Below are 25,091 nucleotides of genomic sequence, written 5' to 3' on the forward strand. Positions count from 1 at the left end.
GATCGACTCCAACCTAACTTCAGAGCATCACGATGAACTGTCCACGGAATTCGATGAAAGACTGCAACGCATCAAGATAATCTCATATCTGTCGTGGAATCCCTCATATTTCTTCATATCCCATTTCAACTACACTCTGTGACTTTGATCCAGTACCAGCCAGAGTGCTTGATTAGAGTGGTAACAAGGGCGTGCGCATTTGTGCCGATGAGTCGCAGCCATATTCACGGCGATCTGAATAGTAATATTCCCAATTCTCATCCATGGATGGATTATTATATTTGCTCACCAGTGACTATATAGGTGATATTAGCAAAAATGTCAACCCGAAGGGTAACTAGAGCGGCCGTAGCCAAAGCTGCCGCCGAAGCTTCATCGTCACCAGGCATATCAACGGCTTCATCCAGCGACCCCCTTATTATCAAGACCAAGTCCAAGATCACCGAACCATCAGCATCCTCAAGTATCACCTCAATCAAATCAAAGCCCAAACCAAGCTCAACTTCATCATCGTTATCATCAACCACACAAACCCTCAGTTTCCCATCCGCCTCCCATTTCGACGCCTGGCTCCTCTCCTCCGGCACCTCAACACCCTCCGGCATCTGGCTACGCTTCAGCAAAAAATCAATCATCGCAAAAGTCCCCTCCATCAGCTACCTCGATGCCGTCGACACCTCTCTCTGCCACGGCTGGATCGACGGCCAGCGCAAACGCCTCGATGACCACTTCTTCCTGCAGCGCTTCACACCTCGCCGGCCCCGAAGCCTATGGTCTGCCCGCAACGTCGAGCGCGTCGAGATGTTGACGGCTGAGGGCCGGATGAAGCCTGCAGGCATCGCTGCTGTGGATGCTGCGAAGGGGGATGGGCGCTGGGATAAGGCTTACGCGGGGCCAGCGACAATCGAGGTTCCTGAGGATTTTGAGGTGGCGCTGGCTGAGAATGAAGCGGCAAAGGTGATGTTCCAGGGGCTGAGCAAGTCGCAAAGATATTCGTTCCTGTGGCGCATTCATACAGCCAAGAAGAGTGAGACGAGGGAACGGAGGATCCGAGAGTTTGTCAATCTCTTGGCCGAGGGGAAGGCGTTACAAGGCACGTTGCAGACCCGAGTATCATAATATACCAAGATGATGGTATGTATTATCGGAGGGGTTGGTCATTATAATCATCTATAGAGGATGTCCTAGTATCGTAAACGCAATCCAAATAATCCGCCAATATTGTCCAAATCCTGTAAAAACCCCTGTTTACGCCAAAACTAACCTTGCGCCAAAATCATTCGTAATCGTCTTCCTCCGATTCCTCTGCAATACCATCGATAAGATCGTCTTCGGATCTCTCCTCGTCTTCATCCTCGTCATCGTCATCGTCATCATCAGAGTACTCTTCTGGATCTGTACTCATGTCGTCCTCTGCCTTTCTCTTGCGTGGCGAGGGATGCCTCTGTGGCACGAGATCAAGCCGAGTGGCTAAACTCAACTGCCTTACATCTGTGACTTCATCTTCTTCGTCATCATCTTCGTCATGCTCTTGGCCCCTATGATTGCTCTTTACTCCATTTGAAGCCCCTTTTCCGTCTTTCTTGCTGCTGGATCCATCCTCGTCCATCCCCTTGACTTCAACGTCATTATCATCATCGTCGTCTTCTTCTTCATCGCTGTCAACAATCGCCGCACGCTTGCGACTTCTCCTATTGCCGTTGGGCTCGCTCACTCCTTCATCCTCTGTGTCTGACGTGACGACTCGCGCTGGGCGGCTAGTGCGAGCTCGCTTCGCCCCCGGTCCTTCAGACGGATCCTCATCATCCGAATCAGCTACAATTCGCCGTTTTCGAGAGTTCTGCGCATCCGGAGTAGAGCCTCCGAGGCCAGTCGGCTCTGGCTCTGGCTCTGGCTCTGGGCTGGAAAACACGGGAACGATTTCTCCCACCTCATTGCCATCTAGGGTGACGTCGTCATCATCGTCATAAACTTCATCTCCAGACATGTCATCCTCATTACTATTGTCTTCGCTATCATTATCAATGATTTCGGAGTCATCGATTCCCTCGCTTTCGTATTCGTCAGGCTCAGATTGGGAACTGGCATCGGAGTCGGATGAAGAATCAGAGACTTCCCAGATGGGAACGCCGCGTTCATAGCTCTCCCGCCACCTTACCCTCGCTTTATCCAGAGCTTTTAAGCCCTCTGAATCATCGAATGCGAGCATCGGGAGGACTGAGATACTACGAGTAAAAGGTAATGGATGGGATATATCTCTTATCGTTGGGGTGGGGACATTGTTACGAACAAAGTCGTCGTAGTCGTCCGCATTCGGCCAACATCGTTTTGTCCAAAAATAGTCATTGCCTCTGTCCTTGATAGCGGTAGTATGTGTATAAACGAAATCCGAGCCACACCAGCGCTGCACGTAGGGGGCCAACGGGAGGACAATTTGGGCGAGAAGAAATAGCCGCTTGAGATTATGGAATGGCTCCATGGCGTGGATGAAGTAAGGAGCGGTGTCGATATCCGTGTCATTGTCGTTAAAGGCGTGTTCGTCAATTGCAAGCTGCACCACATTTTCCGCGAAGCCGTCGAAATGATATGCGCTGTCCTCCAAGCTCTCATCAGGAGCCGATGGACTGATGTGCCCTTTTTCGTACCCGTCGATTTGGACAACATCTCGGTCCCGGTTGAAGGACACCATTCCATAGCCATTTCTCGCAGGATTCTGAACCTTGAGAGTGTGAGGCAGAATCTTGCGAGCGACCTCTCGAGCCTCTCGGTTGACCGCCATGAGGATGCGCGTCCGCCTGGTTACGCGGGCCAGATCTTTGCCGGGCCGAACGTGCCAATCCCGAAACAGACGCTGGATTTGGTCGCCATACTCGTTTTCTGTAAAAACGCCGGGCATCTTTCGAGGGATGGCACGAACTTCGAACTGAAGAACGCGAGGCTGCGCTGCCTCTGCCAAGCCAAGCTCCCAGATCTTGAGGCGCAGCTCTGGAGGCAGCTGAGAAAACCCGTGGAAAACGCGTCCCTCGTAGGGATTCTCGTCCCAAGGATCTGTGCCATTGTAGAATTCGTATTCGACGGCCGAGTCGTAGCTATCGTCGTCGCTTTCTTCTGCGTATCGGAGCAGAAGCTCCGAGACTTCATACATTGTGAAGGCGCAAAGGGAGCCAATCGTTCTCTTGCGGAAGAGAAGAAGAAGAGAAAAGAAGAATGCAATCGCCTTTTCCGAGAGAGACGCGCCGTATATAAAGGGAGAATTGGCGCTCAATATTAGTCGTACAAACAAGTAGGTGATAGTAGTAATATTAAACTCGATGGCCCGTCACTTTGGCCTTTTGGCGCTGCTCAACTTTCTTGGACTGTGACGTGCTGATAAGATAAAGCGCCGCGCTATCACGTGCTTCCGTTCACCTTGCCAAAGTGACTGCCAGCTGTAGCGCTACTTGGCCATGAACGAGGGAGATGTACATGCGCATGTATGCTCACATGTTTTCTGGTGCAAAGGGGACCAAAAGAACGTTCAACTAAAGGGAACCGTTAGGGCTTTGCGTACATGTACACGCAGCTGCATCATGGTCTCTCCCGCCAAATGTACTCCGAACATGTACACATGAAGCTTCAATCTCATTATTTCCAAAGCTGTCAGTCAGTCTGTCTAGGAGAGATAGGTAGGTATCTTCATCAATTATTATTTATTCATCGCTTGTTTTCTATGAATTTCAATCACCATTCTATATATAACAATCGCAATTGCTGCTCTGAGCTTCCAAAGGCTACCATGTTCATCGCGCCATCCACCCGCCATCGACCTGCTTCTCAGTTAGCCAAAATGCTTCGATAATGCAACCATCGCTTTCAATGCTTCAACGTACTACAATCGTTTCTCCAGAAACATAAGAGCTAGCATCAGAAGCAAGGAACACGGCCGGTCCTTTGAAATCCTCCGGTTTTCCCCAGTGGCCCATGGGGATGCGTGTCACGATGGACTGGTAATATGTCTGATCCGGGTTGCTGCGTGTGTCTGTATTCATGTCCGTGGCGATATATCTGCAGTTTTTCTTGCATAAGCATAATACAGTAATGGATGGTAAAATATCCACTCTCAACATACCCTGGCGCAATTGCGTTGACGCGAATCTTATGCTGTGCCCACTCGTTAGACAGAGATTTTGTAAGTTGGCCAACGGCACCTTTGCTGGCCGAATATGCAGCCATTCTCACGCCGCCCTGGAATGTGGATAGACTGGCAATGTTGATGAGCCTGCCATCGATCTTGTTGTCGATCCAGTATCTGCCCATGTCGCGGCACAGAATAAAGGGGCCGTTGAAGTTGACCTCCATGACTTCGTCGAGCACCTCCTGTGAAATCTCAGTTGCGGGATATCGCCGCATGATACCGGCGTTGTTGATGAGGATATCAATACGATATGTCTTAGTCACAGAAGCAATGAGGCCATGTACACTGCTTCGGTCGCTCAAATCTGCTACAACAATGTGGCACTTGCGTCCCAGAGCTTCGATGCTCTGTTTTGTAACGCTCTCCTCTGTATTCCGCTTTTGACGTTCTCACGCTTAGTCAAAGACATGATCTCATAGCGTCTGGAATTGTGTTAAATGACTTACCTGGACAAGGACAATATCTGCACCTGCCTCAGTAAGCCCTATGGCGATAGCTTGGCCAATACCGCGAGTGCCTCCAGTTACTAGAGCAGTCTTGCCAGCCAGAGAAAACAGCTCCATGATTGGCCAGGAGTTGTTTCTCTAGTACAATTACAAAGAGTGTAAATGAGTCAATAAGAAACAGGTCACCTCAATTATCTGGGTATTTGTTTATGCGCGAAATTTTATTCTCAATGGTAGATTTCGGAGTAGAGATTGAGCTCTGAGTTATGTCAATTGTCCACACTAAATGCTTCACTAGAGGCTTGTGACAGCCCGCTGTCTTCGGCGTTTCGGCGATGCGACTCCAGACGACCTTCTCCTCATTCCTACATGTACTTCGGCCCGACCAATATTCATCTTTGGGCATCAAAAGCAATGATTTCCGTTCTATTAAGTGAAGAATATCTTTAATAGCAATCATCAAGTGCAATTAAATAAAATTAATTCCATCTTTCCCATTATTATAACATAGCTAAAGACCAATATCAAGTATGGCTCCCGCCCAGCAAGACGCTGCTTTCGGCATTCAGCCCCAAACATCTGCTGAGTCGTCCATCCAAGAACAAAAAACTCAAGTCATCATTATCGGCGGTGGACTGAGTGGTTTACAGGCTGCTCACGATCTTCAAGCAGCTGGCATTTCCTGTCTCATTCTCGAAGCGCGCGATAGAGTTGGCGGTAAACTGTGGTCTGTACCTCTGGGCCCCGAGAAAGGATATATCGAGCTTGGGGGTGCCTGGACCAACGATGTGAATCAGCCCATGGTAACTGCACTGGTCAAAAAGTTTGGGCTGGAGATGGTGACACAGAACATCGTCGGTGACTGCATCATGGAGGAGAAGGGAAGGTTTCGTTATGGAACTGATCCACCGGTAAGTTCAATACCTGCGTTTTTCTCTCCAAACAGATATAAACAAAGGCTGATGATGAAATTTAATGAACCAGTTGTCTCAAGAGGACAAGATAACATTTGCTGAGATAAGAAGTCACGTTGAGGCCCTATGCCACACCGTCAAGGCTGCAGAACTCGGCCAATCTCTGACCAAGCATGGACACATGAGCATGGATGATTTTGCAGTTTCCATGGGCGCCAGCGACATCCTACGTCGTTTAGTCAATATTTGGACTGCCGCAATGTTGGGCGTCGAGTCGAACCAAGTCAGCGCCGTCTTCTTTATGCATTACTGTCAAGCGGGAGGTGGCCTCATCCAAATGCGATCAGACGGCAAAGGCGGCGGTCAGAGTATGCGCTTTCGACATGGAACGCAGTCGCTGTGTTATGGGCTTCGGAATGGTCTCAAACCAGAGACAGTCATATGCTCAACCCCTGTGCAAACAATCGAGCAGGATATTGGCAGCGGATGCCTGGTCATCGCTCGGGACGGAAGACGTTTTCGCTCTGAACGCATCATTTCCACGGTTCCAAGCGTCTTCTTGAGCCAAATCAATATCTCGCCGCCGCTATCAGCAGATAAATGTTGGCTTAGCACTCACAGCAAGCTTGGGTTTTACGCAAAGGTGTTCCTCGTCTACTCAGAGCCTTGGTGGCGTACGCTTGGTCTCTGCGGCCTAGCACAAGGCCTCAGTGGACCAGTGGCTCTGACAAGGGATGCCTCGAGCGATGAAGATGGCCTGTTTGCATTGATATGCTTCGTTGTAGGCCAAAGAGGTGCAGAGTGGGCACAGAAAGATGCAAACGAGCGCTTGATTGAAGTGATTGCCCATGTCGATCGCATCTATGGAGCAGATATTCCGCGGCCTCTAGAGACGCGAGAACAAATTTGGAACAAAGAAGAATTTTCACAGGGAGCCCCTTGCCCTGTGGTGCCTGCCTCTTGCTTGAGGAGTCTCAGTCAAGATCAATGGCGGCCGGAGGGCTATATTCATTTCGCCGGAACAGAGACGAGCACCGTATGGAAGGGATATATGGAGGGAGCTCTAGTTTCTGGAAGTAGAGCTGCGGGAGAGGTTATCGATATATTGTCTACATAAACAAGTTAAGCGGTGCAGTAGATGACAATTTCGCAGTTAGGCAGAGTACAATAGCGTTATATCCGAGGCTTTACCAGTTATTCACGGTATACTCCTCGGAGGATCTGGCTGCTGCAGGTCAAGGCCGCCTATGGAGTCTCGCCAATAAAGAGACTGCCATTCTGAAGAACTCTCCTCCCATCTGTTAGGTTGGATATGGAGATCTCCTGGCTGCTCTTCTTCAAATGACAAAAAGTTGATCCACTCTCTTTCCTCTGTCAAAGTTTCTTGTTCCGTAGCTTTCTGTTTGCTAGCGGTTTGGTTTGCGATCGACTGAAGCCCTTCACCTTCGAAATTCTGCTCCGAGAGATTTCCGATATTAGGCAACACTTCTTGTGTTGTCATCCTAGTATCATCTGTTCTCGGGCCAAATTGAAACAGACGCCATACTGAGGCTGCCATCAACCAGTGTTGAGAGAGCTGTTGCAGGATCCGCAAGCCTGAGGCGTAGTTTTCTTGCGCCCTTAGCGAAATGATGGGGTTCTCACTTCGTAATTGAGCCTGAACTTGGACAAGGGCTGTGAATAATGCATTAGGAGCACAGAACCAACAGTTTTGTAGAGCCGAGAGCTTATCCATCTCTTCGAAGATGGAGATAATTTTAGAAGCTGCCTCTATGCATATCCGATCATTGTTCAACAGATCCATCGAAGGCACATCACCCGTAGAAGATAGCCGTAGGCGGTGGACTTGGACCAAGGTGGTTTCGTATGTGAGGAATAGCATTGCCTTGTACACGCTTGTTGGCTGGCTACGGTCGCGTAGTGCAGGGGGTAGACTAAGGAGCCATTCAGCAAGCTTGAGATCCAAAGCTTGGAGAGAGGCACTCCAGTTGCTGGGAGATTTCTGGGTTTTGAGGGTAAAGTGAGTCCTGAGTAGAATGGATATATCTGCGCAGAGCTTCGCGTGGTAAATGCAAAAGCTTGCTTCGTCCTCACTGGTAGAGGCATCGAAATCTTCTACGCTAAGAGGTGGTGTATCACAGTCATCCAGATTGCTAAACAAAAACTGTTAGTTTGCCCATTTGAGAGGAAAGATGAGCGATGGTCCAAACTTACATGTTCTGCGGCCGACCGTAGCATAGAGACACGAGCACATCAAATTGGACCAAACACCACCAGATCTTCCTCCAAGTTCTCTTGTCTCGTTCCAGCATCTTGCTTGGGCCAACATCTCGGTGCATGCCCAGGCCGAGAGCAATACGTGTTGCAACTCCGATCCAGTACCAGGCATTTGTGCACACATCGTCGCCACCATCGGAAAACCAGGTCAAGAGCAGGGCCGCTTGTACCATGTGCATCCGGTCTTCCTCATATCGCCCATCGAACAGCGCTTTTGCCCGACGAAAAAAAGCACCTTTCAGTTCTTGAGTGTTGTCAAGCGTGGACGTGGCATGGCTTCCTGCGAGACATATGGCATGAAACAGAAGTAGTGGTGGTGCTGAAGCCGGAGCTTCATATTGGACTAGGAACTCTTCTCGATCAATGATTGGGAAAAGGCTATGAATATGCTCAAAGTAGGCCCCTATCAGAATATCGGAGACACTCTTGGGTGGAAGAACGAACGCATCTTTGGGAATCAAGTTGGGCGCCGGGATGCCTTGTAACCCGGGTATGCGTGGTGCGTAGCTATTCGAAGAAGGATAGTGATGAACACGCTGGTTTGTCGACTGTTGGCGAACAAGATAGCCAAGGGTAGATAGATCACTCCCAATATAGGTAAGGCGTGTTTGTATAGGCTTCTCTAGGAGGTTCTGGCTGAAGAATTCCACTAAATTCTGCCTTGCATATTCTGCATCCGCCGTTCTATGAGAGACTCCGGGATGAGCAGAGCCCTCATCATGTTCATGGGCAATAGGTTCCGCGGAAATAGGCCCCGGTTCCGCTGTTACTATTCGTCGTCGAGTCGAAACTGGAATGGCCAATCTCTTTTCTCCTGATGCAGAAGGCTGGCCGGAAACTCGAGCTCGGCGCTTTCGTCTATCAGGAACAACACAATGAACCTCCGCTAGCCTACAATTGCGGCAAGGGAATCCATTAATAGCACCGTCACACTTGACTTTTCGCGCATGGCAATCTCCGCAAGCTCTTTCTTCAAAGTCCTTTGTAAGCGCAACTCCTGATGACAGCAACTACCAAATGTGGAAGCTCACTTATAGATCTGGTGATACGGAGTGTTGTGCTGACGCCGGGGTCACCACCGGAGCTGTTCGGCATAATTGGCATGATCGAGATGATGCACTCGGCCTCTTAAACAGGGCCTATGCTTGTATATGCCTAGCCTTGCTGAGAGACGGAGTTGGCCTCGCATGAATTTCCCTTCACGTCCAAGTCCGTGTATGTTGGTTGTGATGTAGCTTCGATCTTTGTTTCAAATCTGGCCGAAAAGCCGAAGGGCCGAAAACTAGAGCCCGACAACTTACGTAAGAGCGACTGTGAAGACATTCATAGCCTCGAGCAATAGTCCTAGATGGGGGAATAGTGTACTCGTAGTAATACATGCTATAATAAGAATAGAAACTAAATAGGAAATACATTATAGGAGTCTATTTGAAAGTCTGGAGTGTGGACAAGCCAAAAGTGAAATCCCAGGGATGGGGTGTGAATGGCTTTATATTCCTAGCGCTCTACTTTGCCCACCAATAATTCCTTGAACGCCGTTCCACACAATCCCAAGGTTGGAGTTATTTGTCAAATCATCCTGATTTTGGTAAATAGCAAGTCTATATTAAGTTTAGTTAGCCCAACATATCCAAAGGAAGCTGGCCGTTGCGCTACCCAGTAAAATGAGTGTCACAATAGCGGCCCCAGCTTTGTCTGCTGTACCAATCGGTTTCAACTCCCTCTCTCCATTGTCTGCCCCAGTTCCTGCATTCGGGTTTCCTTTAGAAATACCTCCCGATGAATTGGTCACTGGAGGATTCGCTTCATTGATTAGAAGACTAGACACCGCTGCCAGGACATTCATGGCTTCGCCAGCGCCGCTGGTGTGATCGACGGCCGGGTCGATAAATTTCCCGGAACTCCAGTAGAAGCCACATCGTCGGCCTGAATCGCCTCCTGTGCATTGCTTGACAGCAGCTTCTGTCGATTTTCGTAAAACAGGGAGAATTTTGTTCTTCGTATATGGGGCGACTTGGGTCACCACAGAGAGCCAGCGATGGATATAGCCTTTGAACGAAAGCATGTCTGTACTGCATGCACCTTGGCGCGGCTCGCATGCAGCCTCATATGCAATTCCCTCTGGAAAGAATCTTGTTAAAAGAGAGTCGAGGAGTCTATCTACGCGATACTTCCAGACATCTGAGCCGTTGGTCTAGAGTACCAGTTAGTTCATCTGGATCAGGCTTATGGGCAAATCATGGCAAGGCTTGCACATACATAGTTGTACATAAAGGCAGCTCCATGGGTTAGAACAGCTGCGTTGTAGGAGAATGTGGCGCGATTTATATCGGTGCAATTCTTTTCGACATGGCCACCATCATAAACGAGCCAGCTTTCGTGATCGATGTATCCCACTCCCCATAACCAGTTCCAAGTATCTTCGGCGCGCTTTGCGTATGTCTCGTTTCGAGTGTATCGAGCAAGTCGGGCGCCGATATTGAAGAAGCATCCGTTGGCAATTGCTATAGGAATGGGCACCAGTCAGTAATACAAAGCTTTAAACATAGAGTACCTTGCCTTACTGTTCTTATAGTTGTAACCCGCATTTGAGAAAGGGATTTGCCATCTCAATCCACCATTGCAGGTCTCATCGTGGCGACTGGGATCCGCTTGAGTGTTCCAAACTGCTTGGGCTAAGGCAAGCCACTGGGGTTTATCTGCTGGGGGATTCGGGAATTTGTTCTCGGCCGCCAGCATTGCCGACATGCCCCAGAAGCCTTGATCGTCATTTCCGAGGGATGCAGTGTGGTTCAAGGGCATATAGTTCGCGTGGTCGCCTACTTGGTGAAGCATGCCCTCCATCACGACCGAATTGTAGCTCGTATCGCCCGTGAGATGCCAATAATCGACATATGTGCCCATCATGGCACCTCCTTCCCACCAGTAGTAATCTCCTTTATTCTCAGTTGGTGGACCAGGCAAAATGCCAGGAATCTGTCCCGTCTTGTTCCCATCGTACTGTAGCATTAGGTCGTACGCAAGCCCACGGGCCGTCTCTCGAATATTATCTGCGGGTTGAGATCAATTAGGGAATTGGGCCATCGTTTAGGTTTCGGCAGTAAATTACCTGCATTGTCAATGCGATAAGCAGCCTCTGCTGTCGCATATAGAATACTGGTCGCAATGATTACAAATGACAAAAACATGGTTGAAACGAATGGCGATAATGGATGCTGAGGAAGGGCAGGTAAACGCGAAAGCCTAAATGCATTGGACTTGGGAGAATGATCTTAGAAATTGGCACAAAGAAAAAACAGCCTCAAAGATTGAACGAATGACGCAGAAGGAAACAAAGGCTAAGCGATGGTATATTCAACGTCCTACCAGCAGACGAAGAAAGCACAACCAACCTGAGATGAACGAGGCGCCCAAGTAAGATGTGAGGTATTGATGCTTTATTTCCCTCTGAGAGACAGCCAGAACCGGAAAACTACAGCCCAGAAACCAGTGTGCGGAATATGCGCCCGATCTACTTATAACGGCTCAAGGAAAACCAACGACTGTGCGACTCCAAGTCTGTGGGTTTGCGCGGTGGCGCTTGGGCATCTTGGCTCACTGGCAATCAGTATAAGCAATGACATCGAGGAAAGTCATAGTAAATCTTGGCTGCGGCTGAGCAACTTCTCATTCTCTTGGCAAAGTTTGAAGATCGGGCGGCCGCCGGATGGCCCGCGACACTTGACAAAGAAACGCGATCCATGGTAGCGATTCCAAAATAACTGCATCTCTACCATCGACGCCATAATAGCGAGAGCGGCAATTATATGACTGCCATTAGGATTTCCACAACAAACAAAAAAATATGGCTCCGAAAAGAGGAATCCATCTTGTGATGGTGACGCTTGGGACAGAGGCTAGCCCCTGCTTAGGCGGATGAGCCAACGGATAGCGACAGGACAATTCCCGCCGGCAAATGGAACAAAAGTTTCGATCAAACCCGCAATCTCAAACAGCAAATAAAACAGCGGGACGCGTCATCCAACGGATGCGTTGACTTTGATTGGCTTTGGAGGCGCAGCATCGACACAACTGAAACCCTCACGCGGCTTGGCTGTGATGACTAGCGGCAGTCTAGCTTTTAAGGTTCTTTCTGAGCTTAAAGCAGATCCGGTGATCCGGGATTTTATAGGCGATTCGGCAGCTTGGGGCACGGAAAGGGGGTCAGGTGGGAATTTGAGCTATATAGTAGACAGATTCCAGTCCATCCAGAAGCGGCGGATGCTATTGGAAGAGGGTTAAATTGCATGTAAGACGGGTTGGATGGACTTGGCGCTGCAATGCGACTATGGCCGTGTGACACTGCTTGTCTGCCCTCGGACCATGCGGAGTAATGACGATACAACAAAGGTGTTAGTTCAGAAGGTATGATTAATATTCAAGTGCTTATAGATGGTTTCTTAATAATCAGGCTGGGCAACTTCAAGAGTTTGGATTCCATTGCACACGGACAGTTGGTGTTTCACTTCATAGCTGAGGCTCTTACACAGACTCCCTCTATAACCATGCGTTCAAAATTAGACCTGTGGGGAAGGTAATTCATACTTTCCGACCATCAGCACCACCTGCGAACATCGATTTCTGAGTTTAGAGAGAGCTGAGATATGAAGAATGCTAAAAATTTAGTGTTCAAGCCTCGTCTCCAATAACACGAGGAAGCCATCTACCCTATAAGTAAATCTTTTTTCTGTGGGCTCGATTTTAGACTCTCTTATCGGGTATATCTGTGTCTATGACTGACTACCTCTAGAATTCACCCAAAGCCACTCCTTAATACTTTGTACCAATGGTTCTGCATGGTTGAAGGAGACAACAAGCGAGAAAAAAATGAAGCTATCCTAACTCAATATTATTGCCAGCAGCAGAGTACACATTCTCACGTAGTTTACATGGCAATAGAGAGATTATCAAAATGGAACCCTGTTACCCATGTTTATGGTAGCCAGACATAATTATGATCTTTGGCATATCTTTGGCTGCTGGTTTTACGTTTGAGGGTATAGATAGCTATTATACTTATTCAATTTCATCAGTCATTTCCAATATCACATTCAACAGTCATCATTGTGGTTGTAAAAGCTTTACCACTCAAGTAGGTCATCATATCAGGAGACCAAATACTCCCTTTTTCCACGATTCGTATGGCCAATAGAAACTGCAGTAGGCTCTGAATACCGGTTACAGGTACTGTCTTTCAAGCGCTACTGAGGAGAATATATGAAATTCATTGCCAGAACCTCTTTAGATATTTATGAATACGCGTTGTTGGTCTTATCTTTGCACGAGAGCCGTAAGACATCGGATTCTGGCAACGAGACGCGAATGGAAAAATTAAAGTATCACCAGGTAAACTTTTCAAGCCTAGGGCCTTGCTGATTCTCCATAATTTAAGAAAAGAATAAAATTAGTTTCCACTAGAGGGTCAGAGGGAGGCTCGCCGCTCCGTCGTGTCGATTGGTAGTCATTCGAATTCTAGATGAGTTGATCATACCTTATAGACTAGTCCATGGTGTTTTGTAATTAAACGAGAGCGTTACAATAGATAAGAGATGCCACAAAATGGCTCTTCAAGACGGATACGGCGGCATCAAGTGTGATGAATACAAATATGATCTCTTCATCCGAGTGGAGTTGCAGCGGTTATAGTTTAGTACCTGAATAGGACCGTTTATGATTCTTAGGTTTCAATGTCTGCCTAAAGTGGAAGACTTGGGCCGGCCATCGTCAGCACCACACATGTGATTGATATCATAGTTTGCTATTAATTCCAAGATTTCGTCGCTGTCCGAGCTCCCCGAAAGCTCCACCTCGCGATATAAAGCTGCTACTGTCACGGCGTTACCTCGTATTGTGAGAGCATGCGTGACATGCGTGCTATGACAGTTTGATGAAGAAATGGTGTAGAACTCATCCGGGCTAGGCGGTATACGACTATATTGCATTGGTAAGTTTAATATCAGCTATTCCTGGCCTAAACTAAACACGACCTTGAAACATTAATCAATAATTACACATACTTCATCATACCTCATGTCTGCATTCGATAGCGTGACACTTGTGGCTAGATTCTATCCTTAGCTCTGATGAATTCCAGCCATGCTAAGGCTATTGAAGTGTGCAAAATGTCCTCGTTTGGCCGAGGTCGAGGTAGTGTTACATTGCAGGTGGCACACGCGGGTCAACGAGTACGGAGTACACACACATACGAGGATGGCGCATACTGGGCATGGGGAAACCTGGCACCTACAGAAGTGACCTCATCAGGCATTCTCCTTGCGACGAATGGTATGTGTCGAGAGGAGAATAGCGACAAATTAACGGAACCTCAAGGAAGGGATAATATCTTACACCCAACCCCAGCACTACAACCTAGTAGGTGTGCATGGGTTGGACAGCACACCGAAACACTACATAAGCACACCTTTATACATGTAGTTATGTATGCAAAGAGCGACGACCTATACCTGAGAATCGAAAAATGAGGCACAACGTAGAACTGCCCCTTTGCGGCGACGAGTGGACTTGACAGCTGTACGAGTATGCCGTCGGGTATTATTGCTTGCGCCATTGTCCTGGATTTCGGACCCCTGGTCTCTGCACTCCAGAAAATACTACCATAAGCTTAAAGGACTCCGCATCAAGCCACAAAGACGTGAGCTCTGGCCGCGCCGCAGGCCAAGTCAAAGGGCCATATGGTAAGCGGCTATCAGCCTTCAAATGCCGAATCCCATTCTGTTCTGCTCTGGCCATCCCGCATAAAGCCAGCCAATAGTCGTGGAGGCGGCAAGCAAAATAAGCTTGGTATCGAATCTGATTCGCGGGGAAAATGGCAAAATTCAAAATGCCCGGTCACAATACCCCCTTGCCGCCCCATCAAGTTAATATACCGAGATGTCGCACTAGCTAATAGGTCCGACTCCAACCCCTAGCAGCCCATCAAGGCAGGATTGCTGTCTCTGGGTCTGGGGCAAAAAAGCCCACAGAGGAACAGGTTTTCTGGACGATTTCTCCAAAAGCCGTTGAGAGTTGGCATCAAAAGCGTACATGTAGGTGAAGCTACGGCGCGAGCCCGAAGCAGAAGAACCCATTCCAAAGATAGGCGACCGATCATCCCCGTTCCGCATGCCTTGCCGGATGTGGGGTGTATAGGAATAGTCGGCGATAATCCGCGAGCATTGCAACCCAGGCCAGTAGGGCGATCATGTCTGCCAAAGAGGCAAATGGCAACGGGAATGCCGATCATCCCCGGCAATGTGCTTGGCAACTGAGATGAAAGGGCAGTGATCCATGTGCCATGGCAGCAGGTAGAGTGTGTGAATGTCATTCGTGTCCAAGCTCACTTTGATGCGAATGTATATGGAACAGGCTGATAAAAATCGAATGTTCACTTTGTTCTGTCAGGCGAGGAGAGAGCATCTACGGGTACGGAATTAAGAATGAACAAGTGCTCCGGCTACCTCGCACCTAGTATCGAATAAACTAAAGCTAAACTGTACTACTGACAGTTCCTGACATGGATCAAGAGAAGCTTCAATGCCTGCTGACAGGACATGACTCTAATTGGATGAACGAAGCGTATACCCTAGCCAATTACGGGGCATCCTATACAACTCAATTCACACAACATCCGTATGCAGCAGTTTCACCACCCTTGCGTTGACAACATGTTCAACTGGTAAGCCATGCTACTCTGGCCCAATCTAAAAACTGAATCATTTCCAATCAGTCCCTGCAACTGTCATTCTCGGACATGGTGGCTATCCATTGCCCGTGGGGGGAATGGTTGGTTGACGATGGAAATACGCCTCCCGGGACGAAGCTGTCAAGAAAGGCAAGCCACCTCCGCACACTCCGTCTTTTGGGCGCTTCTCAATGCATACCCCAGACTTTACAGAGACGCCACATCCTCTTTGGCACTTTACCCCCTGGTTCCTCCGCGATCAACGGGGTGAGCCGCCTCCACAAAAAGCCCCCTAGCGAGAGCAGACGAACGGCCACATCACGAATCAAGTCTACGCAACCCACGCGGCAATGCTGGAGATCGGTTGCATCGCGGCCATCTTGGCCTGCAGTAACCTCGCGCTTTTAACCCCGCTGTCGTTTTGTTTCTCGGCCTTCTTGCTTTTGTTTCCATCTTTATCTAGTGGGCTCTGCAGAGAGCAGCCAATGCCTCTGCTGCCCACACATGCGTTTCGGCCCATTGTTCGGCGGGCCACTCATCAGATGATGGTGCGGTGGGTGAAGAAGCCAAGCATCCTCCTTCATTTCAACTCCAGGGTCGCATTTTAGACTCTCTAGGCTCGGACCGATTCCGGATCTGCGTGGAAATGTTGAACAGCTTGACCTGTCCCCGATGAAGCTGTCCAGGAACGGGAATAGCCTGACCGATTAGACGACAGGGAAGTTTGGTCGCCGGCCGCGATAGACTTGCCATATTTGGACGTCCAGTGAACTTGTTTTGAAACATGTCAGCGTGGGAAACAAGGATGCCGAGTGTGTGAGCATGACAATGGAATGGATCGGAGATAGTATAGGGAGCAAGGGAGCAAGGGGGCCAGGGGGGCCTTGAAGAATAGTATCGACTGATATATAAACCATCCTAAGCCCCCAACCTTGAAGTTGTTGTTCACCAGGTCATCAAGTCGTCTTCCAGCCCTCGACAGAACTCCTCTTCAAGTCGCTCACGAGCAGAACGAACCAGTCACATCTTCCAGCCATCACCATGACTCTTAAGCACTCCGCTCTCGTTGCCCTGGCTGCTGCCATGGGCGCCCAGGCTCAGGTCTTCACTGTCAACTGTGCTCCTTTGACTCAGTTCCGAGGTGACCCTATTGTATCTCCTGGTGTTCTGTCTTCTCACGTCCACGCTATCGTCGGTGGCACTGCTTTCTCTCTCTCCGTCACCCCTGAGCAGGCACGAGCTGCCACAGCCACCACCTGTGACAAGATCCTCGACAACAGCAACTACTGGCAGCCCCAGCTTTACCACCAGCGCCACGATGGTCAATTCGAGCTTGTCACTTTCCAGGGCAGTGTAAGTAGCTGAGCAATATTCAAATCATCTTCTTGAGACTAACACAGGCGGAAGGCTACCTACTACATCGCTCGTGCTTGCGACTATGCTCCTGGCCGACAGAACTGCAACGGAGCTCCTCTCCCCATTGCTCCTCCCGCTGGCCTTAAGATGCTTGTTGGTGACTTGAACCGACGGTATGTAGACCTTGGACTAAAATCCGTCAAGCTTCCTACTCTAACATCAGCTCAGCACTTTCAACGCCTCCAGCTTCGAGGACCGTGCCATTCAGCACGTCTGCCTCGACACTCAGCCGGTGCCCGACACCAACGGCTTCCCTACCCGCCAGTGCCAGCGCATCCGTTCTGAGACCTTCTTCCAGTCCTGCTGGGACGGTGTCAACCTGGACAGTGCCAACCACAAGGACCACGTAAGTCTCTTCTCATGGATGACAGCGCGATGCTTCTGCTAACAAGCTATAGGTTGCCTTCCCTGCTATTGGTGACTACAACACCGGTGTGTGCCCGCAGTCGCACCCCAAGGCCATCCTCTCGGTCTTCTACGAGTTCTTCTACGACACTGGCTCAGTCCAGAACTTCAACCGATTCGTCTACGCCACTGGTGATGCCACCGGCTACTCCCTGCACGCCGATTACTTCCAGGGCTGGAAGGACCAGAACGCCCTCAACAACGCCATCACCACCTGCACTGGCCCTAACGGTGTCCTTGACCGCGGCTGCAGCTTGAACGTCGGACCCAACGGAACTCCCGGCCAGTCCAGCACCCAGAAGCTCCAGACTCCCGCTCCTTCTGAGAACATTGGCCTCAGCGGTCCTATTGCCGCTCTCCCCGGCAACAACCCCATCCACTAAATTTCTCGACACGCGGATGACGACTGGAAGAAACTCTCGGTGTAGGAAAGGAAATGGCAATATGCAACGCCGAAACCGAGGACTCAGTCGCCCATTTGATGCAGACAGTGGCTGGAAATTGGGCTACAGATTGAATGAATGATGACAAAATTGGAACTCGTATGAGGCTGTGGCAATGGCTCTTTGTAACTACCTACATTGCCATTAGTTCTTTTACGAGAGGTTGGGTTTTTACCATGCACATAGTTAGCGTTTACTACATAGGCAATGACGAATGATGTATATATGCATTAAAATCCTGTGCACTCGAGTTGAATTTCCAGTGGCTGAGTTGTGTGAGATTAGCCATGAAATAAAGTCTTGCCTTCGTGGATAAGATAGAGAAAAAAGGAAGCCAATTCAGCAGAGTATTTCGAGTATATGGTTAAGCTGTACATAGGGTGCCCCTGTAACCTGTACATGTACATAGGCAGGTTTCCTTTTGCGCTAAAAAAAGGAAAGCTGTATAATACATTGTACAGCTTTCCTTTGCAGCCGACCTTTTGCCGTTACAGCTGATTTTTACAGCCGATTTTTTACCGTTGCAGCTGCCTTTGCAGCCGGCTTTTTATCGTTACAGCCGACCTTTTACAGCCGGCTTTTTATCGCTGCAGCTGACCTTTACAGCGATTTAGTACAGCTTTCCTCTTACACACACAAGCAACTACTACCCTATATTAACTACAAAAAGCTACTGCAGCAGCCGCTACAATAGCTATACACTATAAAGACCGCTGTTAAAGCTACTATAAAAGCTATTACAAGAGCCGTTATAAAGGCTTTTGCGCTGTAAAGGCTGCCGTAAAGGCTATTGAAAAAAGCTGTTGAAAAAAGTAACTAGGTGTAAAAGTTACTATGAAAATAAGGCTGGTTGCTAGTAAAGAGAGAAAGTTAGTGTAAAAGGTAGGCTGCAACAGCAAAAGGCCGGCTGCACTAAAAGGAAAGCTGTATAATGTATTGTACAGGTTTCCTTTTCTTAGCACGAAAGGAAACCTGCCTATGTACATGTACAGGTTACAGGGGCACCCTATGTACAGCTTATCTTACTACTCGAGTATTTCCCCTCTTTGGATTATGAAAGCTTTTTAATAAGACGAGGGAGACATGTGCTGTGAAACAGCGATAATGAAAGGGAGGGGCTACGAGTAATGCAAAAGGGCGAAACTACATGTAGATACCGTATAGAAGAAGGGTTAACCTCGTTCAACGGAAGTATCTCCTCCAAGCGGTGAACGGTGAGAGTATACGAATTGTAAAAAGGGGGTTAAAGTTACATCGCGCCCTTTTCCCTACATGTCCTTCGTTTGCCTCCATGCATACGAGTATTTGTTTGTCTTTTCCTCTGTACTGATGATATCAGCAATTGATGAATACGAACTTTCCAAAGAGAGCAAAAAGGAGGGAAAAAGATAAGCCGTTGCTTTGCGCTCTGGACGAACGGGGAATCGAACCCCGGACCTTTCCCAATGAGAAGCTGAACCGCCAAATTAATTGGACTGGCCATGCTAAGGGAAAATTATACCACTAAACCATCCGCCCATTTGAGGCGCTCTGATTGGCTTGTCAGTCGGCGAGAATATTCTCATGAAGAAGGATGGCAAAAGTAATTGATTGTGAAGACTCAGTGGCAATTGGTCGAAAACACAGTAGAATCAGAACTTTGGCAATAAACCATCATGGAGATTTCAACCGCTTCAGTTCCCTGTAGGGTAGCATGTTCCGTTGATTTCCAGTTCCATTTCATGAGAACTTGATGAGAACTCTGTGGGGGCTGTGAGACATTCAAGAATGATCAGTTTCGCTGGTCTAGGAGCTTGAACTCTGCACAAAGATCTTCAGTTGACTTTAGCCTGTTGTGATTGTCACACTTGTGGCTAATGTTCACCGTCCTTGCCGGATTAGAATCTACACAAGTTCTCTGTGTGATCCCTACTCTCCGTTCTCTCCGTAATATACGAGTACACTCGTATCCTGTCTGTACTCCTCTTGATCGTGCCAGCTGACCTCGGTTTTTGTCCTCTTTTAGGGTAACACGATCATGCGGGGGAGGCCGGCATTAAGGTGACCGGGGCCGTTTTGGCGTCGGCCGAGCCTACGTATTAATCCCAGCCAACACGGGCTTTTCTGTTAAGCACTTTACAAAACGAGGATAGCCGTATTGAATTCCTGGCACAAGTGTCTGAGCACAGAATAATCCGTATTACGACATGACGAATACGTTCGCCGCCCTGCGCCCAGATAATCGGAGTCTGCTCTGTTCTGCTCAGCTTCGAGCTGCCAATTCTTCAAGGAATGTTTACTGCAAGAAAAGACGCGCGAGCCGACACCTTGTTCGCTTCTCGTTTAACGCGTTTCGCGCCGATCAGGGCTGTAAGAAAGCATACTTATAACCTCAATTGGTGGCTCGGCTGTCCGTTTATTCCGACAGGGGTATGTTCACTAAGGTTGCATAACGACAGCCGCCAATAGCACTGACATGTCTGATCCAATGTTGGTTCGCGACCGCTAGAATTACTACTACCCAAAGGAGTTCTTGAGCAACATGAATCGCCACGATCCAAGCCTCAACTGAAATGGAGTGGCATTTCGTAACAGCATTGATCCTCTGTGGAAGTAAGGGGTGGCACTGCCAAATGCGGCGACCGTTTTCTGCTTGTTTGACCCTATTCCTGGAATACGAGCTGCGGCAGATGAATCCCGGCCGGGAACCAACCCCACACGCATAACGCACATCATGAGATGGCCAAAGAGCTTAGGCAGTGTAAACCAACGGTTGAAGATCTGGCAACGTTACAGCTCGGCATCAGCAACACAAATGGCGGAATTGTAGTGTAAGACATTTGAGAGATATTACATCACTCAGCCGTGTAATATGTCTCTTGCCTACGTTATGTTGTGTCATGTCCAGAGTACTGAGACCTGGGATCGGCCCATCGCCGCCGGATATGTGGGATGACCCCCTGCATGCCATGCTCAATGACGATGGCCGACTGTGCTGCATTGCCACCGCAACATTGGCAGAACAGCCTTACCGGCAGGCCTCCATTCACGATACGAGATGATGCAAGGGTTCCGAGTCGCCGTTGCAAACCGTGACCGCTTCTAGTAAGCTGTTCGGGTGATCGCATCCGATGTCCGATGCAGAACTGTCCCGACATCCCTGGAGCAGGGCAAAAGCCAAGTTTTTAGGTTCCAGAAGACATCCAGACTGTACCAACACGAGAATACCTTCTCCACTCGGGTTGGTTCCCTGCCTAATTCTAAAGTATGCGAGCATAGCTGAAATAAGTATATAAGAGAGAGGTCATACCCATTGTCCATCTTTCTGGTCCATCTTCCATCTCATTCACCTCGTCCATCTCATCCTTTGCTCCAGCAGCTATCAAGACTTGACTTGAAACTAGTTCTCATACAGACACATACAATCAGTCACCATGCAGATCACCAAGAGCCTCATCGCTACCCTCTTTGCCGCTTCTACCGCCTTTGCGGCTCCCACTCCTGCGGACAAGTCCATGATGGCCGCTGTCCCTGAGTGGACAATCACCAACCTGAAGAGAGTGTGCAACACCGCCAACACCTCCTGCACATGGACCTTTGGCGTCGATACACATCTCGCCACCGCCACCTCATGCACATACACCGTCAAGGCCACCGCCAACGCTTCTCAGGCCAGCGGCGGCCCCGTTACTTGCGGCCCTTACACTATCACATCGAGCTGGAGCGGACAGTTTGGACCTAACAACGGCTTTACCACCTTTGCTGTTACCGATTTCTCCAAGAAGCTCATCACCTGGCCTGCTTATACCGATGTCCAGGTTCAGGGCGGCAAGGTTGTTTCGCCCAACCAGAGCTACGCCCCGGCCAACTTGCCATAAATGAAACGAATTTGCTTGGAATCACTATATGAACGGACAATTTACTCCAGACGGAACAGCTGGTGATAATTGGAAACGGCGATGAATCAGGCGAGGGGGAATACGTACCACGAAACTTAATGTAATAGATGATTGACTATGATAATACAATCTTAATTAATGTGTCTGCGCTGTTCATCATAAAAGTTTCACCATTATCTTGTGCTAAAAGTATAACATCCGCCCTTTCATCAGAGTTTCCATTCAGCGTCTGTTGTAGAATCCATATCAGTACTTTTTGGTAATATTAGGTACGGATGAATCTGAGCAAATACAATCAACTATATATAATAAATCTAATTTATGCGCGCTGTTTCTTGATTAAGTTTAACACGCCTTATTTTATCAGCCCAACTGTGTCTATCAGATGATTTAGCTCGATTTCTGTGTAAAAGCCTTAGAGTATACGACGCCACGTTCAAGTATACGATGCAAAAGTTTACGATGAATGGAACGCGATATCATCTGCTACAATTAACTTTAAAACAGCCTCAAGAGTCTTATAATTTGGAAAGAAGAGCATACTAGAATGCCATATAAACCCCGACAGCTTTTTGCTTACAGTTCCTACAACCTTTCCCATCTACGAACCCTTTTTGTGTATCTCTTAACAAACGACTCACTCTTCTACAATATTTGGAGATTAAGGATTGCAAAAATGCGAGACCTTGTATTCTATCCGAGTTATTGGGTGCTCGATGGTAACCTGTCCCCAGATAGACAGCGCCGTAGCCGCAGATTGCGTCGCTATTCCGTCGATGACAACGCCGTCCTTCGCCCTCCTGTCCTCTACCTCTTGCCCGGTCATATGCCTCGCGGCGTACGAGTATATTCAGTAGTGGAGGGCCAGCAGCATCAATCAAGGGCTACACGGAATATGAACAGGCATCCGCTAACAATGTCCCATATGCATCCGTATCGACCTCTGCTTATGGAAACAATGGTTATCTCTCTCGTCTCTGCGGGTTTAATATGGGTATACTCCGAATCTAGCACCCTCAAATAATTTCATATGGACAAGGATAGGACTAAGTTTGGATACATGTGCTTCGGGTATTGATTGTTTTTACATGTATGTTTTAATTATTTAATCGGAGTGAGGATTTGATTAGACGATTCTACACCAACCACTTGACAATATATATTTGCAACGCGATTTGCCCCCATTCATTATATCCCTATCTAACTCCCACCACTGAGCATCTATGGAGGAAAATGTAAATGCAATGGTGGTATGTTCACGTGGTTTCGAGAATGGGAAGACGATCTCTAGCCGGGTTGGTTGATGCCAGTATGGATGGAGTCAAATGTCCAAATCTGTACACCGACGTCCCTCTGCTAATGGTGTAGTCGCCTTTTACAAGTTCACAAAAGCGGATACGCGGCATACAGTTTGCGTTTCCTTTTAATGGGCATAGGCGCTGTCTTTTCATTCTTGGCCATCGTCATAAATGGCCATTGGACGAACGGCTGTGCAATTTCAGGAACGTGAAGCACATTTGGCCCCCAACTTGATGCATCTCAACTCGCCCCTTTGCATCCAATTCGCCAAGACTTTTTGATGCTGTTTATTTTACTGTGGATACTGCGCGCTATGCCATGTAGAGAATGCAGTGCGCAGCAACACGGGTGCGTAGAATAAGGATGGGGAGATGATGACCCGATCGGCTGAAACTTCCGAAAAGCACGGGTTGGAGTAATATGGCCCAGGTACTGTGTAAGCTATCTGCATAACGAGATGTAAAGTAATTCTTCTAGCGTTTTGATGGCGTTGTTTGTCAGGATCTTGATGATTCTAATGTGTCAATGTCTCAAATGAGGCGATGCGGTGTTTCAATGCTTCAAACTATTAGTCAATGTCTCTAATTACTAGATGCCTTGTATGATCGATGCTAATGCGGCCATCGAATTGGCGCCCTCTCAACCGGTTTTCTCCAGCACATCACCTACCAAACTCGACCAAGGGCCTTGATGCAAGGACCCATTCGTAGCCAGGGATCAAGTTCAGCTCTCAGCTACCTGCCGATCATGAGTGGTTGTGCCGCACTCCACGGCGGGGGATCGTTCCCGAAAGGTGATCGAAGGAGATACCACGGGCATCAAAGGGAGCGTCTCATGCGTCGAATGAGCTGGTTAGGAAGGCCGGGAATACATCCCGCTTCTCCATCCATGCCTACATTACCTTGCGTAGTAGATTATGACATCTTATTCTAGTTATCTATAGGGATACAGATAGCGATAGGATCTTTTGGCTTCTAATATGTCGGGATCGTCGCAAGAGGGGTTACATTCGCGTCTCCAACTTGGAAGCTTCTGAGTATATAAACCCTTCCATGTTTCCAGAACTTTTCTTGTACAGCAGTTCCTTCTAGCTTCTATATAAAATTTTGCATAAAGAACAGCCCTAAACACTATTACTATGAAGTCGCTCGCTTCCATTGCCATTGGGGCAGCGGCTCTTGCCTCTGTTGCCAGTGCATCCGTCAAAGGATTCGACATCTCTCATTACCAACCCACTGTTGACTTTGCCAAGGCATATTCGGATGGCGCACGCTTCGTTATTATCAAGGTTAGTATTGAAACCTTGTCTCTCATCGTGCTCTAGAAAGCTAACACTTCTCCTCTTTAGGCTACTGAGGGAACCACTTATACCGATCCCAGTTTTAGTGATCACTACACCAAGGCCACCAGTGCCGGCTTCATCCGTGGTGGCTACCACTTTGCGCAACCTGCGTCTTCCTCCGGCGCCGCCCAAGCCAAATATTTCCTGGCACATGGAGGAGGTTGGTCATCTGATGGCATCACTCTGCCTGGAATGCTGGATCTCGAGTATGCTCCCAGCGGGGACAGCTGCTATGGTTTGAGCGCCAGCGCCATGGTCAGCTGGATTAATGACTTTATCAACACTTATCACACCGCTACTTCTCAGTATCCTCTCATTTACACTTCTACAAGCTGGTGGCAGCTGTGTACCGGAAACAATGGCTCGTTTGGCAGCAAGTCTCCTCTTGTGGTTGCGCGATATGCCAGCTCCGTCGGTACGCTGCCCAATGGCTGGAGCTATTATACTATTTGGCAAAACAGTGACGCGGCTCCCTGGGGTGGTGATTCTGATATTTTTAATGGAGATTTGGCGCAGCTTCAGAAGATTGCCCGTGGAAGCTAGATACATGTTCAATATTAGACAACAGCTACAATTGGCAAGGCAGTGTTAATAGAAAGAGACAGATAGCTTTCAGTGGTCATTGTCTGGCTCTACGTAGCCGCAAAATAAAGCTGGGAAGAGTTGACTATCAATGGCTTTTATGCATCCTGAACGCTAAAGGTGTAATACCGTTTTGAGTCTAGACACTTTGTAGAGCGGTGTTTATGCTAAGAACCATCACTTGAAACGAGCTGC

The 25,091-nt window shown here is 48.4% G+C and overlaps 9 protein-coding genes and 1 non-coding gene across 10 annotated transcripts; 5 read left to right on the plus strand and 5 right to left on the minus strand.

The window, feature by feature from the left end:
* Window positions 1-146: 146 nt before the first annotated feature.
* On the plus strand, window positions 147-1,198 carry M431DRAFT_267077 (hypothetical protein). The gene is made up of 2 exons (XM_024913919.1): window positions 147-241; window positions 304-1,198. The coding sequence occupies exon 2, from the start codon at window positions 319-321 to the stop codon at window positions 1,117-1,119; it is 801 nt and encodes a 266-aa protein (XP_024769502.1). The 5' UTR covers window positions 147-241; window positions 304-318; the 3' UTR covers window positions 1,120-1,198.
* M431DRAFT_267051 (hypothetical protein) lies at window positions 1,198-3,329 on the minus strand. The gene has a single exon (XM_024913918.1). The coding sequence runs from the start codon at window positions 3,143-3,145 to the stop codon at window positions 1,277-1,279; it is 1,869 nt and encodes a 622-aa protein (XP_024769503.1). The 5' UTR covers window positions 3,146-3,329; the 3' UTR covers window positions 1,198-1,276.
* A 368-nt stretch (window positions 3,330-3,697) lies between these two features.
* Window positions 3,698-4,852, minus strand: M431DRAFT_512594 (hypothetical protein). The gene is made up of 4 exons (XM_024919871.1): window positions 4,621-4,852; window positions 4,109-4,551; window positions 3,870-4,044; window positions 3,698-3,806 (listed from the first exon to the last, which is right to left on the minus strand). Exons 1-4 carry the CDS (start codon window positions 4,735-4,737, stop codon window positions 3,780-3,782), a joined length of 762 nt encoding a protein of 253 aa, XP_024769504.1. The 5' UTR covers window positions 4,738-4,852; the 3' UTR covers window positions 3,698-3,779.
* Window positions 4,853-5,005: 153 nt separating this feature from the next.
* Window positions 5,006-6,888, plus strand: M431DRAFT_512596 (hypothetical protein). The gene is made up of 2 exons (XM_024919872.1): window positions 5,006-5,531; window positions 5,605-6,888. Exons 1-2 carry the CDS (start codon window positions 5,151-5,153, stop codon window positions 6,649-6,651), a joined length of 1,428 nt encoding a protein of 475 aa, XP_024769505.1. The 5' UTR covers window positions 5,006-5,150; the 3' UTR covers window positions 6,652-6,888.
* Window positions 6,733-9,008, minus strand: M431DRAFT_524323 (hypothetical protein; the record flags this gene model as incomplete). The annotated part of the gene is made up of 4 exons (XM_024920569.1): window positions 8,843-9,008; window positions 7,749-8,781; window positions 7,074-7,687; window positions 6,733-7,046 (listed from the first exon to the last, which is right to left on the minus strand). The coding sequence occupies exons 1-4, from the start codon at window positions 8,913-8,915 to the stop codon at window positions 6,733-6,735; spliced, it is 2,034 nt and encodes a 677-aa protein (XP_024769506.1). The 5' UTR covers window positions 8,916-9,008.
* Window positions 9,009-9,423: 415 nt separating this feature from the next.
* M431DRAFT_96734 (glycoside hydrolase family 76 protein) lies at window positions 9,424-10,999 on the minus strand (the record flags this gene model as incomplete). Its single annotated transcript, XM_024924855.1, has 4 exons — window positions 9,424-10,005; window positions 10,071-10,315; window positions 10,376-10,861; window positions 10,921-10,999. 4 exons carry the CDS (start codon window positions 10,997-10,999, stop codon window positions 9,424-9,426), a joined length of 1,392 nt encoding a protein of 463 aa, XP_024769507.1.
* Window positions 11,000-16,572: 5,573 nt separating this feature from the next.
* M431DRAFT_96797 (hypothetical protein) lies at window positions 16,573-17,735 on the plus strand (the record flags this gene model as incomplete). Its single annotated transcript, XM_024924867.1, has 4 exons — window positions 16,573-16,884; window positions 16,939-17,060; window positions 17,116-17,293; window positions 17,346-17,735. The coding sequence occupies 4 exons, from the start codon at window positions 16,573-16,575 to the stop codon at window positions 17,733-17,735; spliced, it is 1,002 nt and encodes a 333-aa protein (XP_024769508.1).
* Window positions 17,736-19,204: 1,469 nt separating this feature from the next.
* Window positions 19,205-19,313, minus strand: M431DRAFT_t181. The gene has a single exon. It is a non-coding gene; the product is annotated as a tRNA-Ala (tRNA).
* Window positions 19,314-21,208: 1,895 nt separating this feature from the next.
* Window positions 21,209-21,652, plus strand: M431DRAFT_96469 (hypothetical protein; the record flags this gene model as incomplete). Its single annotated transcript, XM_024924825.1, has 1 exon — window positions 21,209-21,652. One exon carries the CDS (start codon window positions 21,209-21,211, stop codon window positions 21,650-21,652), a length of 444 nt encoding a protein of 147 aa, XP_024769509.1.
* A 2,411-nt stretch (window positions 21,653-24,063) lies between these two features.
* On the plus strand, window positions 24,064-25,080 carry M431DRAFT_524327 (glycoside hydrolase family 25 protein). Its single transcript, XM_024920570.1, has 2 exons — window positions 24,064-24,260; window positions 24,321-25,080. Exons 1-2 carry the CDS (start codon window positions 24,111-24,113, stop codon window positions 24,855-24,857), a joined length of 687 nt encoding a protein of 228 aa, XP_024769510.1. The 5' UTR covers window positions 24,064-24,110; the 3' UTR covers window positions 24,858-25,080.
* The last annotated feature ends 11 nt before the right edge of the window (window positions 25,081-25,091 follow it).

This window comes from Trichoderma harzianum (assembly GCF_003025095.1).
Source record: "Trichoderma harzianum CBS 226.95 unplaced genomic scaffold M431scaffold_16, whole genome shotgun sequence".
NCBI lineage: Eukaryota > Fungi > Ascomycota > Sordariomycetes > Hypocreales > Hypocreaceae > Trichoderma > Trichoderma harzianum.

Excerpts from the sequence above, each read along its gene's own strand:
- M431DRAFT_267077 (XM_024913919.1), top strand. The coding sequence starts at position 319 with ATGTCAACCCGAAGGGTAACTAGAGCGGCCGTAGCCAAAGCTGCCGCC.
- M431DRAFT_267051 (XM_024913918.1), bottom strand. The coding sequence starts at position 3,145 with ATGTATGAAGTCTCGGAGCTTCTGCTCCGATACGCAGAAGAAAGCGAC.
- M431DRAFT_512594 (XM_024919871.1), bottom strand. The coding sequence starts at position 4,737 with ATGGAGCTGTTTTCTCTGGCTGGCAAGACTGCTCTAGTAACTGGAGGC. Across the intron at positions 4,552-4,620 it reads CAGATATTGTCCTTGTCCAG|CGGAATACAGAGGAGAGCGT; the intron begins GTAAGTCATTTA and ends GAACGTCAAAAG. Across the intron at positions 3,807-3,869 it reads TTTCTGGAGAAACGATTGTA|GTCGATGGCGGGTGGATGGC; the intron begins GTACGTTGAAGC and ends ACTGAGAAGCAG.
- M431DRAFT_512596 (XM_024919872.1), top strand. The coding sequence starts at position 5,151 with ATGGCTCCCGCCCAGCAAGACGCTGCTTTCGGCATTCAGCCCCAAACA. Across the intron at positions 5,532-5,604 it reads GTTATGGAACTGATCCACCG|TTGTCTCAAGAGGACAAGAT; the intron begins GTAAGTTCAATA and ends TTAATGAACCAG.
- M431DRAFT_524327 (XM_024920570.1), top strand. The coding sequence starts at position 24,111 with ATGAAGTCGCTCGCTTCCATTGCCATTGGGGCAGCGGCTCTTGCCTCT. Across the intron at positions 24,261-24,320 it reads CACGCTTCGTTATTATCAAG|GCTACTGAGGGAACCACTTA; the intron begins GTTAGTATTGAA and ends TCTCCTCTTTAG.